At 46.7% G+C, this 19,948-nt stretch overlaps 2 protein-coding genes across 2 annotated transcripts in view; one reads left to right on the top strand and one right to left on the bottom strand.

Moving 5' to 3' along the window:
* SNRNP25 (small nuclear ribonucleoprotein U11/U12 subunit 25) overlaps positions 1-19,948 on the top strand; it is a 121,032-nt gene that overhangs the window by 88,473 nt on the left and 12,611 nt on the right. The window lies entirely within an intron of this gene.
* The window catches only part of GTF3C1 (general transcription factor IIIC subunit 1), a 91,463-nt gene that overhangs the window by 35,270 nt on the left and 36,245 nt on the right, over positions 1-19,948 (bottom strand). Inside the window, exons 15-18 of the mRNA XM_073542764.1 lie at positions 18,777-19,061; positions 17,525-17,670; positions 15,902-15,999; positions 15,631-15,727 (exon numbers count right to left, since the gene is read on the bottom strand). Coding sequence (XP_073398865.1) covers positions 15,631-15,727; positions 15,902-15,999; positions 17,525-17,670; positions 18,777-19,061 — 626 coding nt within the window. The remainder of the gene's footprint in view (positions 1-15,630; positions 15,728-15,901; positions 16,000-17,524; positions 17,671-18,776; positions 19,062-19,948) is intronic.

A 19,948-nucleotide genomic window follows, 5' to 3' on the forward strand; every position in this document is an offset into this window, starting at 1 on the left:
AACAACAATATGAGAACCCAACCGTAACAACGGCCCACAAGGGCCACAGGGTGGGAGCTGTGTCCCCCAATTAAAGGCTAAGAGAAAGAGATTTTACGTTGAGTACACAAAAATCTCCTTTACTCTGTCGCCTTATTGGGGGACACAGAACCGTGGGACGTCCCAAAGCAGTCCCTGGGTGGGAAGCAGTGGACGAATATTGTGCTGACAGTCCCCTAGACTTGGGGTACTGCCGCCTGCAGGACCCGTCTACCCAGGCTTGCATCCGCTGAGGACTGGGTATGCACTCTGTAGTGTTTTGTAAATGTGTGCAGGCTAGTCCAAGTGGCTGCCTTACACACTTGATGTGCTGAGGCTTGATGCCGAATGGCCCAAGAGGCCCCTACTGCCCGCGTAGAGTGTGCCGTGATACCGGCCGGAAGGGGAGAATTGTTGAGGCGGTAAGCCTCTTGAATGGTGGACTTGATCCACCTAGCAAGGGTGGCTTTGGAAGCCCGTAGGCCCTTGCGAACGCCTTCTGGAAGAAGGAAAAGTGAATCAGACTTCCGGAAGGGAGCAGTCCTAGACACGTAAATACGCAATGCCCTGACAAGGTCAAGCGTATGCAGAGCCTTATCTACCCTATGAACGGGAGCTGGGCAAAGAGACGGTAGTGATATTTCCTCATTGAGGTGGAAGCTGGACACGACCTTCGGAAGGAAGGATGGTACTGTACGGAGAACCACCTTGTCCTGATGAAAAATCAGGAAGGGTTGTCTGCAGGAAAGTTCAGACACCCTGCGTAGCGAGGCGATTGCCACCAGGAAAACCACTTTCTGTGATAGAAAGCGGAGGGAGACCACCCTAAGGGGTTCAAAAGGAGGCGACTGTAGTGCTGTCAAGACCAGGTTGAGGCCCCACGTCTCCAACAGACGTTTGTAGGGGGGAACCAATCGGGAAACCCCTTGGAGAAAAGTCTTCACTTGCGGCTTGTTAGCAATACGCCTCTGAAAGAGCACTGAAAGCGCTGACACCTGGCTCTTCAGCGAGCCCAGGGATAGCCCGGCGTCCAGGCCTGACTGAAGGAAACCGAGGACCTTTGGAAGAAAATAGGGAAGTGGAATCTGCCCACGAGAGTCGCACCATGTGAAGAAAACCTTCCAGGTACGATAGTAAATCCTGGCTGAAGTTGGCTTTCGAGCCCTGATCATGGTTTTAACAACGTCCGGTGAAAAACCTGCTTGGGTCAAAACCCAGGTCTCAATGGCCACGCCGTCAAATTTAGAGCCCCTGAGTTCTGGTGGAAGAACGGGCCTTGTGACAGGAGGTCGGGACGTGTGGGGAGACGCCAGGGAGCGTCTGCTGTGAGTTGCACGACGTCGGCGTACCATGTACGCCTGGGCCAGTCTGGAGCGATCAGAATGGTGGGAACACCCTCTTGTTTGATCTTCCTCAGGACTCTGGAGATCAGGGGGAGGGGTGGAAAAATGTACAGAAGCTGGAACTGGGTCCAGTCCTGAACCAGGGCATCTGCTCCGAGCGACCGCGGATCGCGCGTCCTGGCCATGAAATTGTGAACCTTGGCATTGAGATGGGATGCCATCAGATCCACGTCCGGGATCCTCCAATGATGACAGATCTGACAGAAGACTTCGGGATGGAGAGACCATTCCCCCCCCCCGAGTCCATTCCTTGTCGGCTGAGATAGTCGGCTTCCCAGTTGTCCACACCCGGAATGTGGACCGCGGAGAGTACCGACCTTGCAGCCTCCGCCCATTGTAGGATACGCGTTACTTCGGTCATCGCCTGGATGCTGCGGGTGCCGCCTTGATGGTTCACGTATGCCACTGCCGTGGCATTGTCCGACTGTACTCTGATATGAGAGTCTGCCAGCAAGTGATGGAAGGCTTTCAACGCCAGGAAGATGGCCCGAATTTCCAGGATGTTGATGGGCATGGTCGATTCCCTTGGTGACCACCTGCCTTGCGCTGTGTGATGTAGGTGCACCGCGCCCCAACCCATAAGGCTTGCGTCGGTGGTCAAAACCTTCCATTGACCGGAGAGAAAGGATTTTCCCCTTGCAAGCGAGGTTGGCTTGAGCCACCAGTGCAGGGACCTCCTGTTGTTTGCTGATAACCGGAACTCCCTGTCGAGGGAGAACGGATTCCTGTCCCAGGACTTGAGGATGGCCAGTTGAAGGGGTCTGAGGTGAAACTGGGCAAATGGTACCGCCTCCATTGCTGCTGCCATCCTGCCAAGTACTCTCATGGCATACCGGAGAGATCTGGGAGACTTGCGGAGGAGTGTGTGAACTCCCAGACGGAGAGCCAGTGCCTTGTCCCCGGGGGGGATCACCAGACCCTTGGAGGTGTCGAATAGCATCCCCAGGAAGGTCAGAGACTGACTCAGGGTAGTCGAGGACTTCTGTAAATTGACTAACCATCCCAGGCGCGTCAGAGTGTCGATCGTGATCGAGACGTTGACCTCGCAGTCCTTGAGGGTGGGGGCCTTGATGAGAAGGTCGTCCAGGTATGGAACGACTACTATGCCTCTGGAGTGCAGAACGTCCATGGTAGCTGCCATGACCTTTGTAAATGTTCTGGGAGCCGTGGCGAGACCGAACGGGAGGGCCACAAACTGGTAATGGTCTTGGTTGATTGCGAATCTGAGAAACCTCTGATGGGCGGGAGCAATCGGTATATGCAGGTATGCGTCCTGTATGTCTATGGAGGCAAGATATTCTCCTTTTTCCATAGACGCAACGATTGACCGGAGGGATTCCATGCGGAAGTGACGAACTCGAACGTACTTGTTGAGTTGCTTGAGGTCTAGTATGGGTCGGACGCTGCCTCCCTTCTTGGGCACCACGAACAGGTTGGAGTAGAACCCTCGGAAGCGCTCTTCTGCTGGGACTGGCACTATGACTCCTGCTCGCAGGAGGGAAGAAACCGCTTGACGGAAGGCCTGAGCTTTGAGCGGGGATTTTGGAGGGACAGAGGGAAAAAACCTGTGTGGTGGGCTGGTAGTAAACTCGATTTTGTATCCTGAAGACACTATTTCCTTGACCCACTTGTCTTCTGTAATAGGCAGCCAGACCTGCTGAAAGAGTAGCAGTCGTCCGCCTACAAGTGGGGTGTCTTCCAGAGGGCATGAGTCAGGATGAGGGAAAAGTCTGAGGTTTTCCTCCTTTAGGTTTTGCCTGGCTTGCCTTTGATTGCCAGTTCCTGTCCGGCCTCTGTGCCGCACGTGTGTTGTCCCTGCGGGGGGAACGATTACGGTTTTGTGCTGGGCGTGAGACGGACCAGCCTGAAGAATTCCGAAAGGATCGGAAACGAGATTGATTACGCCTTTTAAACGTGCGTTTTGGTCTTAGTTGAGGGAGGGAAGTACTTTTGCCCCCGGTAGCATTGGATATCATTGTATCCAGCTTTTCACCGAAAAGACGGCCACTGAAGTACGGGAGATTTGTTAGGGACTTTTTTGAGGCCACATCCGCTTTCCATTCTCTTAGCCAGAGAATACGCCGGATTGTGATGGCGTTTGATACTATTCCCGCTATTCCTCTTGCAGAGTCCAACGCTGCATGGACCATGTAATCTGCCACCACTGCAATTTGCACCGCCTGGTCCGCCAGCTGAGGATTTGAAGCTTGAAGGCCCTTTTGCAATAGATCAGCCCAAGCCATGATGGCCTTGGCTGCCCAAACTGAAGCAAATGCGGGAGCCAAAGAGGCACCTGCCGCTTCAAAGATTGAACGAGCCATGCGTTCGACTTGTCTGTCTGCTGTGTCCTTGAGGGTTGAACTGTCCGGCAGCGAGAGAAGCCTTTGTGCTGCCAGCCTAGAGACTGGAGGGTCCACTTCAGGCGGATCTGTCCAATCCTTGGTGTCTTTCTGTGGAAAGGGGTATTTTGCTTCCAAATACTTGCGATTGGCGAATTTTTTCTCAGGCTGCGAAAAATGCTTAGAAAGAATTTTTTGAAATTCCGGGTGATTAGGGAAGACCTTCGATGGTTTCTGAACACTTTCAAAGGAAATCTTGTGTTCTGGTGCTTCCGGGGTTGGATGGGGCCATATATGTGACTGGGGCCCTGTGGAGGGTCCCTTGGGGCGCCATTGCTGCAGAGACCGGGCCGCAGGGAGCCCTGTCTCTGATAAGTGCCGTGCCTCGCTGCACCTCCCCCGGTCCCAAAAGGAGCCCACAGGTGGACTGGGGTCCCTGGTGCCTGGTACAGGCCCTACCTGCGGTGTCTCAACCTAATACCCCCAGAGGGGGATTAGGGAGGGTGCTGCTGTCACCGTCAGGGGGCTTCATCGTCGCCTCGACCTCGACCCAGAGCCGGACGGAACTGAGGAAGGAGGGGGGTCTCGACCTCGAACCAGTACCCGAGGGACTGGTGAGGGAGCGACATGGGGAATAGCTACCTCGACCTCAACCGGGTACCCCTAATAGGGGACCGAGGAGGGAGCCATGCCGGGAGTCTCGCTGGAGACCCTCTTTTCTTCATCTGTAGTCCTTTGGAAAAAAAAAAATCCAGGAAAAAGACGGAGTAAAAAAAATCTTAGGTGTGCCTCCTGCGACACTAAGCAAAAACTGGAGAAGGCTGACGCCGTCCAGGGGTGTATACTGCAGAGGAGGAGCCAAAGTTAATCTTTTTTAGATTATGCATAGTGTCGCCTCCTAGTGGACAGCAGCATAACACCCACGGTTCTGTGTCCCCCAATAAGGCGACAGAGTAAAATAGATTTCATTATAACTGACACTTCCCCGTTGGTCTATCAAAAGTAGGGGGCTAATGTCACTAACTTTAGTGATTTACTGTACGAGATGGTGAGCCCAGTGATTCCAGGGTTTCTTTTTGTATATATACTATTGATACTTAGCTTCGGCGCATGGATGTTTGGGCCTTTTTCCTTTGAGGTTTATTTGTTTAGGGGAATATGGGGAAGTCTCTTGGGGTACCGTCCCTCCCCCTCGTTTTGATAGCCCCTTCAGTTCTGAGATAAGTTATGAATTTTCATAGAGTATGATGAGGTTACCCTGCAACATCTGGAGCATAGTCTGACACTCCTGGACATCATTCCAGTGTGTGGAACACATTTACGCTTGATCTCCCCGATATTCCGGCGTCACTTCTGTTGCGCGTCAATCTGGACCGCATTATGCGTTCCACACGCTCCTGTATGCAGCTCAAGCCCTTGTTTGAAAGGGAAGTGACCGCATAAACCTCGATAAGATGGCAGCACCCGGGTCAGACGCTGCGCACAGCATTTCTGCGGTTATATGGAGACAGATTGGCTTCTCCCACTGGTCCCCTGATGACCACAGGAGGAAATCCATGGGGACAAGTGCCCATATACTACAATGGTTGTATCCCATTTTCTACTGACTTTGTGATTCCCATATTGATGGGTATGCTAATGCAGGCTCCTGACTATGGGATAAGAATTGTATTTTTATATTTGCATAAGAACTGTGTATGTAACTGTATATCTGAAAAGCTCACTGATTCTTTGCAGATGAGTCCAGAAGTAGGAGACCGTGTGATGAGCAAGGTGTCCATGTGTACTGAATCTCAGGTACTGTTTCATCTTCACGGATATTGTTCCTTGAATACTTTGCAGAGTTGTTTAACTTAATGGGATTTTCCCATGAACAAAGTATATTTTAATCAATAAGTCTTAAAATAATAATAATTTTCACAATTGGATGTGTATAAATAAAATGTTCCTGTGCTGAGATAATCTTATAGATGTGCCCCTGCTGTGTACTGTGTAGTGGCTGTGTCTGACCGTGCAGGGACATGGTCTGATCATACCACAGCTCCTGGAGGCAGATTCTCATACAGATCAGTGTCCAGCCCATAGTGCTGAACAGATCATTTACATTGACTTGGCTTCGTTGTGTAGACTTTGTTGCTTTAATGACAGCCAGATTCTATTCATGCGATACTCAGATACTCACACTCCGCAGGTCTGGCACTGATCATTCACTGACTGATGTGGACTAAACATTTTAAAATGCAACCTTTTTTTATAATATAGTCATCGCCACCACGCTTTTTGCAGTCCATCCACTATGGCTTTACACATGACATCAAGGTCATTCTGTGTATACCAATATAATAAAATAAACCACTGTGTCGCTTTTTGTTTTCTATATAGGATGAATACAGATTTCTTATACCTAAATATACAGATCTAAATTAGTATATAGATTACCCTTGTGACACATCAATCAATTTTATTAATGTGTCTGTCAAATACACTACCATAGTATTATTTATCCCCTATTTATTCAAAATCCCTTTTTTTGCTGTTACTTTATAGTAATTGTCTTACTGCACAAATATGGATAACAAACGCATTAGTAGGTGCTAGTTCAGACATACTTTTTTGATATTTCTAAACCAAAACACTAGTCCATTGTACTGGGATATTGCTCTCTGCCCTCATCAATATATACAGCTCTGGCAAAAATTAAGAGACTGCTGCACAGTTTTATAAAAATCAGCTTCTCTACATGTCTGACAGCCATTCCATTCCAGTGTCAGTTGAATTCCATCCAGAGTACACCTCACTCTACTTAATGTGCTTCTGATTAGGTGATCACCTGAACCAAATCTTATTTAATGAAGGAAAGTATAAAAAAACCTTGCTGTGGTGTTCACAATCCTCTTGCAATAGGACAAGCTGGATCCCAAACAAGTGCTAGTAATATCTCAAAAGTAATAGGAATGAATAAATAACATTTAACCATGCCAAAGGAGATGAAAAGAAAAGTCTTGAGTGAGGAAAAGAAGGGCTCAATTCTGGCTTTACTAGCAGAGGGATACAGTGAGTGTCATGTTGCCTCCATCCTTAAAATTTCTAAGACGGCAGTCCATTACAACAAGGTCAAGCAGCAGACATTGGGGACAACGAAGTTACAAACCGGCAGAGGGCGAAAACGACTGTCCACTGACCGGGATGACCGACATCTTATTCGAATGTCACTCAGCAACCGCAGGATGACATCAAGTGACCTACAAAAGGAATGGCAATGGCAGCTGGGGTGCAGTACACGGCAAGAACAGTTCGTAACAGGCTCCTAGAGGCAGGGCTCAAGTCATGTAAAGCTAGAAAAAAGCCTTTCATCAATGAGAATCAAAGGAGAGCCAGGCTGAAGTTTGCCAAAGACCATAATGATTGGACCATAGAAGATTGGAGTAAGGTAATCTTCTCTGATGAGTCTAATTTTCAGCTTTGCCCAACACCTGGTCATCTAATGGTTACACGGAGACCTGGAGAGGTGTACAAGCCACAGTGTCTTGCACCCACTGTAAAATTTGGTGGAGGATCGGTGATGATCTGGGATGCTTCAGCAAGGCTGGAATTGGGCAGGTTAATCTTTGCGAAGGACGTATTAATCAAGCCACATACAAAGTTATCCTGGAAGAACAGTTGATTCCTTCTGCTCAGGCAATGTTCCCCAACTCTGAGGACTGGTTTTTCCAGCAGGACAATGCGCCATGCCACACAGCTAGGTCAATCAGTGTGTGGATGAAGGACCACCACATCAAATCCCTGTCATGGCCAGGCCAATCTCCAGACCTGAACCCCATTGAAAACCTCTGGAATGTAATCAAGAGGAAGATGAATAGTCACAAGCCATCAAACAAAGAAGAACTGCTTACATTTTTGTCCCAGGAGTGGCATAAGGTCACCCAAAAGCAGTGTGAAAGACTGGTGGAAAGCATGCCAAGACGTATGAAAACTGTGATTAACAATCATGGTTATTCCACAAAGTATTGATTTCTGAACTCTTCCTGAGTTAAAGCATTAGTATTGTTGCTTCTAAATGATTATGAACTTGTTTTCTTAGCATTATTTCAGGTCTGCAAGCACTGCATTTTTTTGTTATTTTGGCTATTTCTTATTTTCTGAAAATAAATACAAAATTTAGTGCTTGGAAATTCGGAGACATGTTGTCAGTAGTGTCATGGTCCAGTCCGGAGTTTATCTTCTGCTGTCTTCACTCCGGACTGGTCATGCGGGGGTTAATCTCCTCAGCCTCATTCTGGAGCTAGCTGGGCTATTTCAATCCCTCACAGCCTGCTGACCAGTGTTAGTGAGAGCTCAAGCTTGCAGTTTAGAGCCGCTGACCCTTGTACCCTGGTGATCCTCCTGCCTTGGACTGATATTCACGTGTATGACCCGGACTGATTTCTGACCCCGTCTCTTGGTATTCCTTTCTGCTGTTACGTTCCCTCTCTGGCATCTGACTCCCTGGCTTGTACCCCGACCACGTATTTCGTCTCACGTTTTGGACCCTGTGCTCATGTTCTGGCTTTCTGACTCTCGGCTTTGGTATTTTGACTACGTGTATTGCTGCTCCTTCTGGTACGTCTGCTCCTGTTAGTTTCTGACTCGGTTCGTCTGACTATTCTCTCTTGTTACCTGTGGCACCTGTGCTGTTGCTCAGGGTTGCTGCTCTTAGGCTACTTTCACACATCAGTTTTTTGCCGTCAGGCAGGATCCGGCTTTTTTTTAGAAAAAACGGATCCAGCATAAATTTTGGAGAACTGTAGAAACGGATCCGGTTTTTTGCTGGATCCGTCTGTTCCTGGCGGCTGGCCAATTGGATCTGAGCATGCGCAGACTTAAAAAAACCGGATCCGGTGGCTGGATCCGTCTTTTTCTGGATCCGGCGCATTCCGGCGCCCATAGACTTTCATTGTAGCAAAAAGCTGGAAGCGCCGAATCCGGCGCTTCCGGCTTTTTCGCCGGAGACAAAAAACGTTACAGTAGCCGTTTTTTCCAGACGCCGGAATGAGACAAGTTGCCGGATCCGGCAAAAAACGGATGAAACGCAATGCCATCCGGCACGATCCGGCGCTAATGCAAGTCAATGGGGAAAAACCGGATCCGGCATTGCATTTTGCCGGATCCGGTTTTACAAAAAAAAGCCGGATCGCGCCTGAAGGCAAAAAACTGATGTGTGAAAGAGGCCTTAGTGTATAACCTCTCTTCCCTCACCAGCTCCCCCTGGTGGAGGTTTCACTACATTATCACTAACCTCACATTTAAACGGTATTTTGCTTTTTTTTTTCCTCTGGCCATGGATCTGCTGCATAACTTGGCAGATCAAGTGTCCAGTTTGACACAGATGGCGCAGGACTTTTCTGTGAATCATCAGTCCCTTGTCATGTCTCAGACCCACTTACAGAAAGAACTGACTGAGACTATTAAGACCATGCAGGGAAACACCTCTCATATTGTTTGTCCACCAGGTGACTCTGTAGATGTTATTTTGCACTCTCCTGAACCCTCAGTTAAACTTCCTGACACATTTTCTGGCGAAAAAGATAAATTTCATATATTCAAGGAGAGTTGTAAATTATGGTTTTCTCTTAGACCCCGATCGTCTGGGGATGAGACTCAGCGGGTGGGGATTGTTATCTCCTTACTTAGGGAGGGTCCCCAATCCTGGGCTTTTTCATTGCCCCCTACTGCCCCTGAACGGATGTCGGTAGATAGGTTCTTTGAGGCCCTAGGACTTATCTATGATGAACCGGACCGTGTTAGGGTGGCAGAGGACACTATTTTGGGTCCGGGGCAAGGGAAGCACTCAGCCGAATGGTACAGCTCCGAATTCCGTCGATGGTCCACTGAGGTGTCCTGGGACGACTCTGCACTGAGATGTCTGTTCAGGAAGGGACTGTCGGATTGCTTGAAGGACGCTCTGGCTCTCCATCCACCTCCCAGTTCATTGGAGGAGGCTATGACTCAGGCTATCCGTATGGATCGGAGACTGCGGGAGAGAGGTGTTACTCAGCGAGGGGTTCCGTTTTTCCCTGCTAACCCTGATGTTTTGCTTCCATCTGAACCTATGGAGGTGGGAGCCACCAACCCCCAGGAGAAAGAGAGGAGATGGCGACGTGATGGAAAATTGTGTTTTTACTGTGTCTATGTCATCCGTCAACCTGGAGGGTATTCCGGAGTACCTAAAGGGTTTTAAGGATGTGTTCTCCGAAAAAGAGGCTGAGGTTCTACCACCACACCACCCATTCGATTGTGCCGTGGATCTTGTTCCCGGTGCCAAATTGCCCAAAGCCCGGCTGTACAATCTCTCCGGCCCTGAGCGGGCTGCTATGAAGGAGTATATCTCTGAGAGCCTCCGTAAAGGGCATATACTGCCATCTGTCTCTCCCGTGGCAGCGGGGTTCTTTTTTGTAAAAAAGAAGGATGGTGGTTTACGCCCATGCCTCGATTTTCGAGAACTGAATAAAATAACCATAAGAAACGCTTATCCTCTCCCACTGATACCTGATTTGTATAATCAATTGTCGGGGGCCAGGTGGTTCTCTAAGTTGGACCTCAGGGGAGCATACAATTTCATCCGTATGCGGGAGGGGGATGAATGGAAAACTGCGTTTCTCACCTCTGAGGGTCTGTTTGAAAATTTGGTTATGCCCTTCGGTTTGACTACCGCACCAGCGGTATTCCAGAATTTCATTAACCATGTTTTTTCTGATTTTATTGGACGTTTTGTAGTTGTTTATCTTGATGATATACTTATATATTCTTCTGATAGACAAAGTCATATGGGTCATCTTCATGCGGTTCTCCAGAGGCTCAGGGAGAACTCACTCTTTGCCAAATTGGAGAAGTGTTCATTTTTTACTCAAGAAGCGTCCTTTCTAGGGGTCATCCTGTCCGCTGAGGGGTTTCGTATGGACCCTAGGAAGGTACAGGCCATTGTGGATTGGGTGCAACCCAGAGATCTCAAGGGTCTTCAGCGATTTCTGGGTTCCACAAATTATTACAGAAAATTCATCAAGGCGTTTCATGACTGCTCCGGTACTAGTGCAACCTGACTTGTCTAAACCATTCATCGTAGAAGTGGATGCCTCTGAGGTGGGAGTGGGGGCTGTGTTGTCCCAGGGGCCCACCACATTAACTAACTTAAGACCCTGTGCCTTCTTTTCTAAAAAAATTTTCCTCTGCTGAATGGAATTACGATATTGGTAACAGGGAATTGTTGGCCATCAAGTTGGCATTTGAGGAATGGCGACATTTTTTGGAGGGAGCTGTCCATCGTATCACTGTCATTACAGATCACAAGAATCTGTCTTACATCGAATCCGCCAAACGTCTGACTCCGAGACAGGCAAGGTGGTCACTTTTTTTTTCCCGATTTCAGTTTTCCATCACTTTCAGACCAGGTTCCAAGAATGTGAAGGCGGATGCCTTGTCTCGCAGCCTAGATCCGGTATCGCCTCCGGAGCCTCCTTCCTCCATTCTTCAGCGCGGGGTGGTGGTGGCCTTGGTGTCCCAGAGATTGGAGCAGGAGATTCGTGAGGCCCAATCTCTAGCTCCCCCATCCATACCTGAAAATAAGCTCTTTGTGCCTGTCCAGTATCGGTTAAGGGTGCTTCGAGAGTTCCACGACTCGGCTCTGAGTGGGCATCCAGGAATCTCGGCCACTCGTAAAGCCATCACTAGGCTGTTCTGGTGGCCCTCGTTGACTTCTGACGTCACTGGTTTTGTGTCCTCCTGTGAAACTTGTGCCCGTGCTAAAGCCTCCCACAACCGGCCGGCCGGGGAATTGGTGCCACTGCCAATTCCGGATAGACCGTGGACTCACCTGTCCATGGATTTTATCACCGATCTCCCACCCTCTAATGGCAAAACCATGATCTGGGTAGTTGTGGATAGGTTCAGTAAAAAAGCACATTTTGTACCCTTAACGGGCCTTCCTAATGCTGAGACTCTATCTAAGCTATTCATTGAGCATGTGATTCGGTTGCATGGTGTGCCTGTCAGTGTGGTGTCTGATAGAGGGGTGCAATTCGTGTCAAAATTCTGGAGAGCTTTTTGTAAAAGGCTGGGCATCAGTCTGACCTTTTCATCGGCCTACCATCCCGAGACCAATGGTGAGACTGAAAGGACCAATCAGTCTTTAGAGCAGATCCTGCGGTGTCTTGTCACATCCAGACAGGATGATTGGTGCTCTATGATACCTATGGCGGAATTCGCCTTCAATAATCGTGTCAATCAGTCTACTGGTACTTCTCCTTTCTTCTGCAACTATGGGTTTCACCCTCATTTTGGTGAATTCTCCAGACTAGATTCGGAGTGTCCAGGGGCTGATTCAGCCTTTTTGCGGTTGGAGGAGGTTTGGAGGGAAGTTCAGAGAAACATTGGGGAGGCTCAGGGCAAATATAAGTTTTTTGCAGATAAACGACGCTCGGTGGGGCCGACTTATCAGGTGGGGGATAAGGTATGGTTATCCACCAAAAACATAAGGCTGAGAATTCCCTCTGCTAAGTTGGGTCCCAAGTTTATTGGTCCGTATGAGATTTTAGAGGTGATTAATCCTGTGGTGGTCTTGCGCCTGCAGTTGCCTCCGTCATTACGGATTCCTAATGTGTTCCATAAAGCGCTTCTGAAGCCATCGGTGCCTTCCTCTGATGAGTCTCCCTCGCACCCGCCGCCTGTTATGGTAGATGGGCAGGCCGAGTACGAGGTGGAACAGGTGGTGGATTCTCGTATGCTCCGTCGTTCACTTCAGTACTTGGTCCAATGGAAAGGATACGGTCCTGAGGATCGGTCATGGGTGCCGGCGCGTTCGGTCCATGCGGATCGGTTGGTCCGGGCCTTTCACGCTCGTCATCCAGGGAAGCCTGGGGGTCCAGTGGCCCCCCATTGAGAGGGGGTACTGTCATGGTCCAGTCCGGAGTTTATCTTCTGCTGTCTTCACTCCGGACTGGTCATGCGGGGGTTAATCTCCTCAGCCTCGTTCTGGAGCTAGCTGGGCTATTTCAATCCCTCACAGCCTACTGACCAGTGTTAGTGATAGCTCAAGCTTGCAGTTTAGAGCCGCTGACCCTTGTACCAGGGCTGTGGAGTCGGTAAGCCAAACCTGCAACTCCGACTCCGACTCCTCAATTTCTCTTACACCGACTCCGACTCCAACTCCGACTCCACGACTCCGACTCCGACTCCCACACATATTGCTTATATTTAAGTGAAAAATTTATTGTAGTACAATGTGAACCTCAGACATTTAATCATTTTTATGATCCCATAATCAAGATATTTAGATAGAACAGAATATATATTGGTGTACTACCCGGTTTTCATTCTTTTTGGTACAGATACGATATGGATAGACAGATATGGATAAATGGATAGAGCAGATTTCTAATCTGCTTTTGCTATTGAAAACATTATCTATGAGCTCAAAAACCTTTCAGGTGATGCGTTTTTTTAAAAAGATGATCAGCTTTTGCAGCTGAAAAACGTATCCTCAAAAAACACAGGAAAAACGCTGTGTGTGAATGTAGCCTTAGATCAGGAATAGAACAGCCATTTATAGGACATTTCATAACTTTCCCAAACTCCTATGAAAAAATATTCAGCACATCCTGCATTGAATTACTGTACCCAATTTATTATATATTTTAGGAGTCGGAGTCGGTCCATTTTATACCGACTCCAACTCCGACTCCACCAAAATGAGCACCGACTCCGACTCCACGACTCCGACTCCACAGCCCTGCCTTGTACCCTGGTGATCCTCCTGCCTTGGACTGATATTCACGTGTATGACCCGGACTGATTTCTGACCCCGTCTCTTGGTATTCCTTTCTGCTGTTACGTTCCCTCTCTGGCATCTGACTCCCTGGCTTGTACCCCGACCACGTATTTCGTCTCACGTTTTGGACCCTGTGCTCATGTTCTGGCTTTCTGACTCTCGGCTTCGGTATTTTGACTACGTGTATTGCTGCTCCTTCTGGTACGTCTGCTCCTGTTAGTTTCTGACTCGGTTCGTCTGACTATTCTCGCTCGTTACCTGTGGCACCTGTGCTGTTGCTCAGGGTTGCTGCTCTTAGTGTATAACCTCTCTTCCCTCACCAGCTCCCTCTGGTGGAGGTTTCACTACATGTAGTTTATAGAACAAAAGAGCAATTTACATTTTACTCAAAAACTTACCTATAAAGACAAAAATCAGACAAACTGAACATTTTGCAGTGGTCTCTTAATTTTTGCCAGAGCTGTAGATCACACTCAGGGCTACATCTGATTCAGTACAATAAAGACAGAAAATTATTATCTGGGCAAAGTGCAAGGCCATAGTGGATAGACTGCAAAAAAGACAGTGGAGACGACTATAGTTTTTTAAACAAAAAAAAAAATAAAGGTTAAATTTTAAAATACTTTTAGTCCACATTACTGATGGGCAAATGTGCTCAGATAAGGTGTTATCCCAGCATGCTCATGTGCTAACCAAGTGTTTTCGGCATGCTTGAAAAATACGTTCCAGTCCCTGCGACTGCATGTCTCGCAGCTGTTCAACAGCCTCAACACATGCAGGGATAGCCTGTTCGGCAATGCACCTTGGTTGGTGATGACAGCTTTAAGACGCTTCTGTATGGAGAAACTAGCTGACTTTGGCCTCCAAACATGGTGTGTATTATGGCATCAAAAGAGTTCAATTTTGTCATCATCTGACCAGACTAGAATACACATAGCGATGCACCAGCGATCCCGACAACGATATGGATCGCTGGTGCATCGCTATGTGGTCGCTAGTGAGCTGCCACACAGGCAGATCTCACCAGCGACATCACAGGGGTTGGGGGTCGCTACTTACCTGTCAGACGCGGCGATCCTGACGTCCTCCCGCCCGCGTCCATGCGTCGCTCGTCGTCACAGCAGGAAGCGCCACAGGAAGCGGACGACGAGAAATGATCCAGGACCTTCTCGCGCGACCAGCGATAACCAGCGGGGGAGCCGGTCGGAGGCAAGTATCACATGCAGCGATATCGCTATCAATATCACTGCTATGTCACAAAATCGGTGACTTTACAGCGATATTGCTAGCGATATCGCAGTGTGTAACGGGGGCTTTATTGTCTTCTTTGAAACAATTGTACCGGATTGTAGGTCTTTCTGTAGTTCTCCGCAGGTGGTCCTTGGCTCTTGTACAACTCGTCTGATAATTCTTTTCACTCCTCTATCTGAAATCTTGCCGGGAGCACCTGGTTGTTGCCGGTTTATGGTGAAATTATTTTCTTTACACTTCCGGATTATCGGCCCCAACAGTGCTCACTGTAACCTTCAGAAGTTTTGAAATTCCTGTGTAACCGATGCCATCAGTATGTTTTGCAACAATAAGATTGCAAAGGTCTTGAGACAGCTCACTGGTTTTACCCATCATGAGATGTTTCTTGTGTGGCACTTTGGTAATGAGACACCTTTTTATAGGCCATGACTTGAACCAGATGATATGATTTTTCACTAAGTGGCAGGATTGCTTTCTAATTACTGATAGATTTCTGCTGGCGTCATGATTTTCCATTGCTTTTTGCACCTCTTTTTCTCCAAGTATTCAACACTTTTCTCTGCGTCATTTCTCATTATTACACATCATTTATGGACAGCTATGGTTTGATTTATTTGATTTTGTGGATTGGATGGGTTGTTACCGACATCTGGTGAGAATTTCATGATAGTACATTTAGAAAAATATTTAATTAGAAAATTAGTGACGTCGTCAATACTTGTTTCATCAGATGTATGTATATGTATATATGTAAAGTAAGCTGCCGTTATCCAGCTCACATATGTAAAGCATATTCACACAGACTGAAATGCTAACCTACCTGATCTTTGTCTTGAAATTTTTCAGTTGGCCCGAACTGCAGTAGACCCATCCAGTTTAGTTTCTGTAGCCCCTGAAACACTGAGAAGACGTATCTCCTAAAGAAAAAGAAAGAGGACAGCCATAAGAAAGTGAGAGAGATGAATACTATTCGTCCCCTCTCCATGTGCAGGATGACACTTTTTTTTAGCAGTAATTGTATTCAATTAACTTGGGCAGAAGATTTTCAAACCAAATGTCCACATTTCGGCGCAAAGAAAGTTCCCACGCACCTTTTATACAGCAGCTGCTGTCGTATTGATCGGGGCAGGTACCTGATCAACGTGTGCTTTTTAATTGGATCATTTAAATAGTCATCAAGGTCGTCAACCTAAAAAATATAGAAGAAAATCATTATGTTCTGCAAGAAAATATTCTAAACTTTAAAAAAAAAAAACACACAAAATTGCTTGTGTGCGCGCTCCCAAATTCTTTATCAGTAATCGATACATAGCTATAACAGTAAAAGTGTAAATTCTGCTTTATTTAAGATTAAAATCACATAAGCCATCGAAAATTTAATACTTTGCGAACATAGCTTTACTGATACACGAGGGGGTACCCCCAAAAAACAGACACTGTCTTTGGGTTTCTGCTGCCAGGTGCATGTCTGCAATACCTTTCTGAGTCAGTTCGCAGCCGACGTTGTTGGGGAGGGTGGAGTTTACCTTTAGTGATTTTTTTCTTTCAAGAGTTGTTTTATCATTTGCCTATATTTTATTTATTATTACAATTGACCGCCGAACTGATGAAATGTGATGAAAGCTCAACAAGCCATTCTGGAAGATCTGCTGCCATTGAACCATTGATGAACTCATGGAGTTATCTGGGAATTCATGAATTTCCTACTGGCAAATTTTAAAGGAGAAAATGGGCATGAAACAAGCTGCAGCCTCGCCTCTCATCCCCGATCGAGACACTTGCCGGGCTACGAATGGAGAGATCTTTGAAGGAGACTGAAGTTTCAAGAGGTACAAATAATTACACCATGGGTCCAGTTCATCAAGGCGTTGCACATGCCGGTCTTGATGAGGGGGCGTGCTGGAGTCTGACGCTCCTGACTCTTGAAGAGGTGTATGTGTTTTCATGAATCTTGAATATCAAACAAGTGGCGTCTTGTGCGCTTCCATACGCTACACCAGGAATCTCCCTCTTAAGTCAGGAACTGAAGTGAGATTTCTGGAGTACGGAACACCACACCTCGTCAAGAATTAGCGTCACGTCCATGCAGAGTACCCATCCTGCCCCAGCTCAGTTCATTTTGGTGCAGCTGGGAGAAACTGGCGTGAAAGCTCAGAGTTGCACCTAAATTTTGTGACTTTTTAAAGCATTTAGACCAGAATTCTGAAGTGAAAGCTTTGATAATTTACTGACAAAGAATGGATAATTGGTGAATGGTTGAACTTGATGGACATTGGTCATTTTTCAACCTATAGAACTACGAATCAGGCCCTAAATTATTAGACATAAATTCAGGTTTCTTTTGGGTACCCAAATGTCGTAGCTGTATGTTGTTCAAGTGAATAAGACATCGAAAAGTTGGCAAAAGATTGAGCAGTTAGTTGAAAAAAAAAAAAAATCAGATGCAAAACCTTTAAAGCCAAATGCATCCTTCCCCAATGTGGGATGACATACTGATCCAGAAGGCTTCCACCAGCATTCACCTATGGGCAGACTCCAGTGCTACGACCCACCCACCCTCCAGAAGATTATTCCTGACAAAGAAGACCAACTGCAGGTTCTTATGTCCCCTCTAATGGCTGCCTTCCACTAGTGGGATTTGCAGATTTATAATCATGGTATTACACATCGTAACCCAGCAGCTGGTCCACTATTATTCCCGTGATGGACTTTACCTTGTAGCTGACTTGGACTATCTGAATGAAGATGGAGAGTGGTAGACAGAGAAGTAAATCTTTGACGAGGACCCAGCCTGGTCCAAATTCAGAGTGTATTGTAGCAGGTGGCACACACCTCAGCCACGACACTTCATCAACATAGACTGGAAAAGAAGCAATGTGATAGAAAATGTCTTGGAGGTAAGATGACGCATTCCCACAACGTATCATTCAAGAGCAGCGGTGCAGTATAAGAAATGTACTTCTATTCTACGGTGGGCATTCTGGGTGGTACTAAATCCAGGGACCGGAATCTCAATCTCCACAGTCGAGACTGACGCCCCATGGGGGTCTCTCAGAGGATGCCTTCTACTAGACCGTGCTGCACCAAAATAACAACGACAATATAACAGGAACTTTACCCCCTTTCCGACCAGGCGATTTTCCATTTTTGTGCTTTTGTTTTTGCCTCTCATTGCTATTTTTTTGCGCTGTTCTGTTAGCCAAAAAACTGAAAATCTGCATTTTTGATTTTTTTTCTCCCAAAGCAGTTTAATCGATCGGGTTAAAAAACGTTATATTTTACAAATGTGGAGATACACGTGTATTTTTTTTCCGGTCATTGTTAACGGGGGAAAGGGGGGGGGGGGGGGGTGATTGGAAATTTTTTTATTTTTCCATATTTTTCAAAATATCAATTTTTACTGTATTTGTTGGTCCCTTAAGGAGACTTGAACCTGTGATTGTCTGATAGCTTGTGTTATGTACAGCAATACTACAGCATTTCTACATATAGCAAAAAGCACGATCTATGAACACCAGTCATGAGCTGGCCTTCACAGGATTAACGCCATGACAAGCATCGGGGTCTACAGCAGATGGGACGTGAACTGTAAGTGCAGGAGTCACAGATTGACAGTGTAATCGAACAGATTAACAGCTGCAGGAGCAGCTTTGCTCCATTCATGGCTGTATCATACAGCCATCATCTGTCAGGAAACATGAAGGCTCAGTGGGTTCAGTTTCTGAGCCCGCATCAAAGTAAGGGAGCCGACATATGACATACCAGCACGTCATAGGTCAGTAAGGAGTTACATAAAAACGTGCATAATATTTGAAAAACTATGTCCCCTTTGCTCACCAGTTCTCTGTATGATTAAGTAAGGCGAAAAAAGATGAATATAAAGGGGGAGAAGCCAAAAATGATAGTAAGGGAGGGAGATTAGTCGTAGAGCAATGATGTAAAAAATGAAGTGCTGTGACACAATACCTTGTTCTGTGCTCTCGGCTCCTTGGTCCGATACGTACTGTACCATGTCATCAGCCGTACTGCTGGGATGTGCAGTGGGTGGGCAGTCTGTGGGGCAGCTGACCGGTGGCCCTGTAGTCTCACGGTCAGCAGTGCACTCGGTGATGGGGTTGGGATCAGGGATTTTGGGCTGCTGCCGTGTTTTGTGGGACGAATGACCATATACAATATACCATAGGAACATATGAGTTATTTTTAGGCGTGGCATTTTGGGAAGAAACCCAAGTGTACGTCCAAGTCCAGGAACTGTTTGGGGAAAAAACAAAAATATTACTGCAGAAAAGAAAGGTACAGTAGTGTTCAAAATAATAGCAGTGTGTTAAAAATTGTGAGTTAATCACAAAATCTTTATACTAGTTTACAGAAAATAACAAAAAATGAACATTGGGCTGTTCTATAAAATAGCAGTGTCTGCATTTATCTTCACATACTCACAATATGTACTATTTTTTTGATGATTTAGTACTCCTGTGAATCACTAACCTAATATTTTGCTGTATATCCACAGTTTTTTTTAGAACTGCTTCACATCTATGTTGCATAGTCACCCAACGTCTGGCTTCGGTCACCTGTTATTCCATCCCAGGATGCTTAGATCACATCCCACAGATTTTTGGCATCTGTTGGCTTTGCCTCAAACGGCATTTTTGATGTCACCCACAAGTTTTATATCGGGTTAAAGTCCGGGAATTGGGTTGGCCACTCCATAACCTCAATTTTGTTGGACTGGAACCAAGATTTTGCTCATTTACTGGTGTTTGCAGCGTCGTTGTCTTGTTGAATCACCCATTTCAAGGGCATAATCTCTTCAGCATAAGGCATCATGAGCTCTTCAAGTATTTTAATATATGCCCACAGGTCCATGATCCCTGGTATGTGGTAAATAGGTCCGGCACCATAGTAAGAGAACCATGCCCATATCATGATGCTTCCACCACCATGCTTCACTTTCTTCAGAGTGTATTGTGGCTTGGATGCAGAGTTTGTCGGTCGTTTGATGAACTGTCTGCGGCCCTTGGACCCAAAAACAACAATTTTACTTTCATCAGTCCACAGAATGTTTCTCTATTTCTCTTTAGGCCAGCTGATGTGTTTTTTGGCAAATTGTATCCTCTTCAGTACATGTGTTTTTT

The sequence above is a fragment of the Dendrobates tinctorius genome, unplaced genomic scaffold, assembly GCF_039654945.1.
Source record: "Dendrobates tinctorius isolate UK_male_01 unplaced genomic scaffold, ASM3965494v1 ptg000129l, whole genome shotgun sequence".
Classification (NCBI taxonomy): Eukaryota; Metazoa; Chordata; class Amphibia; order Anura; family Dendrobatidae; genus Dendrobates; species Dendrobates tinctorius.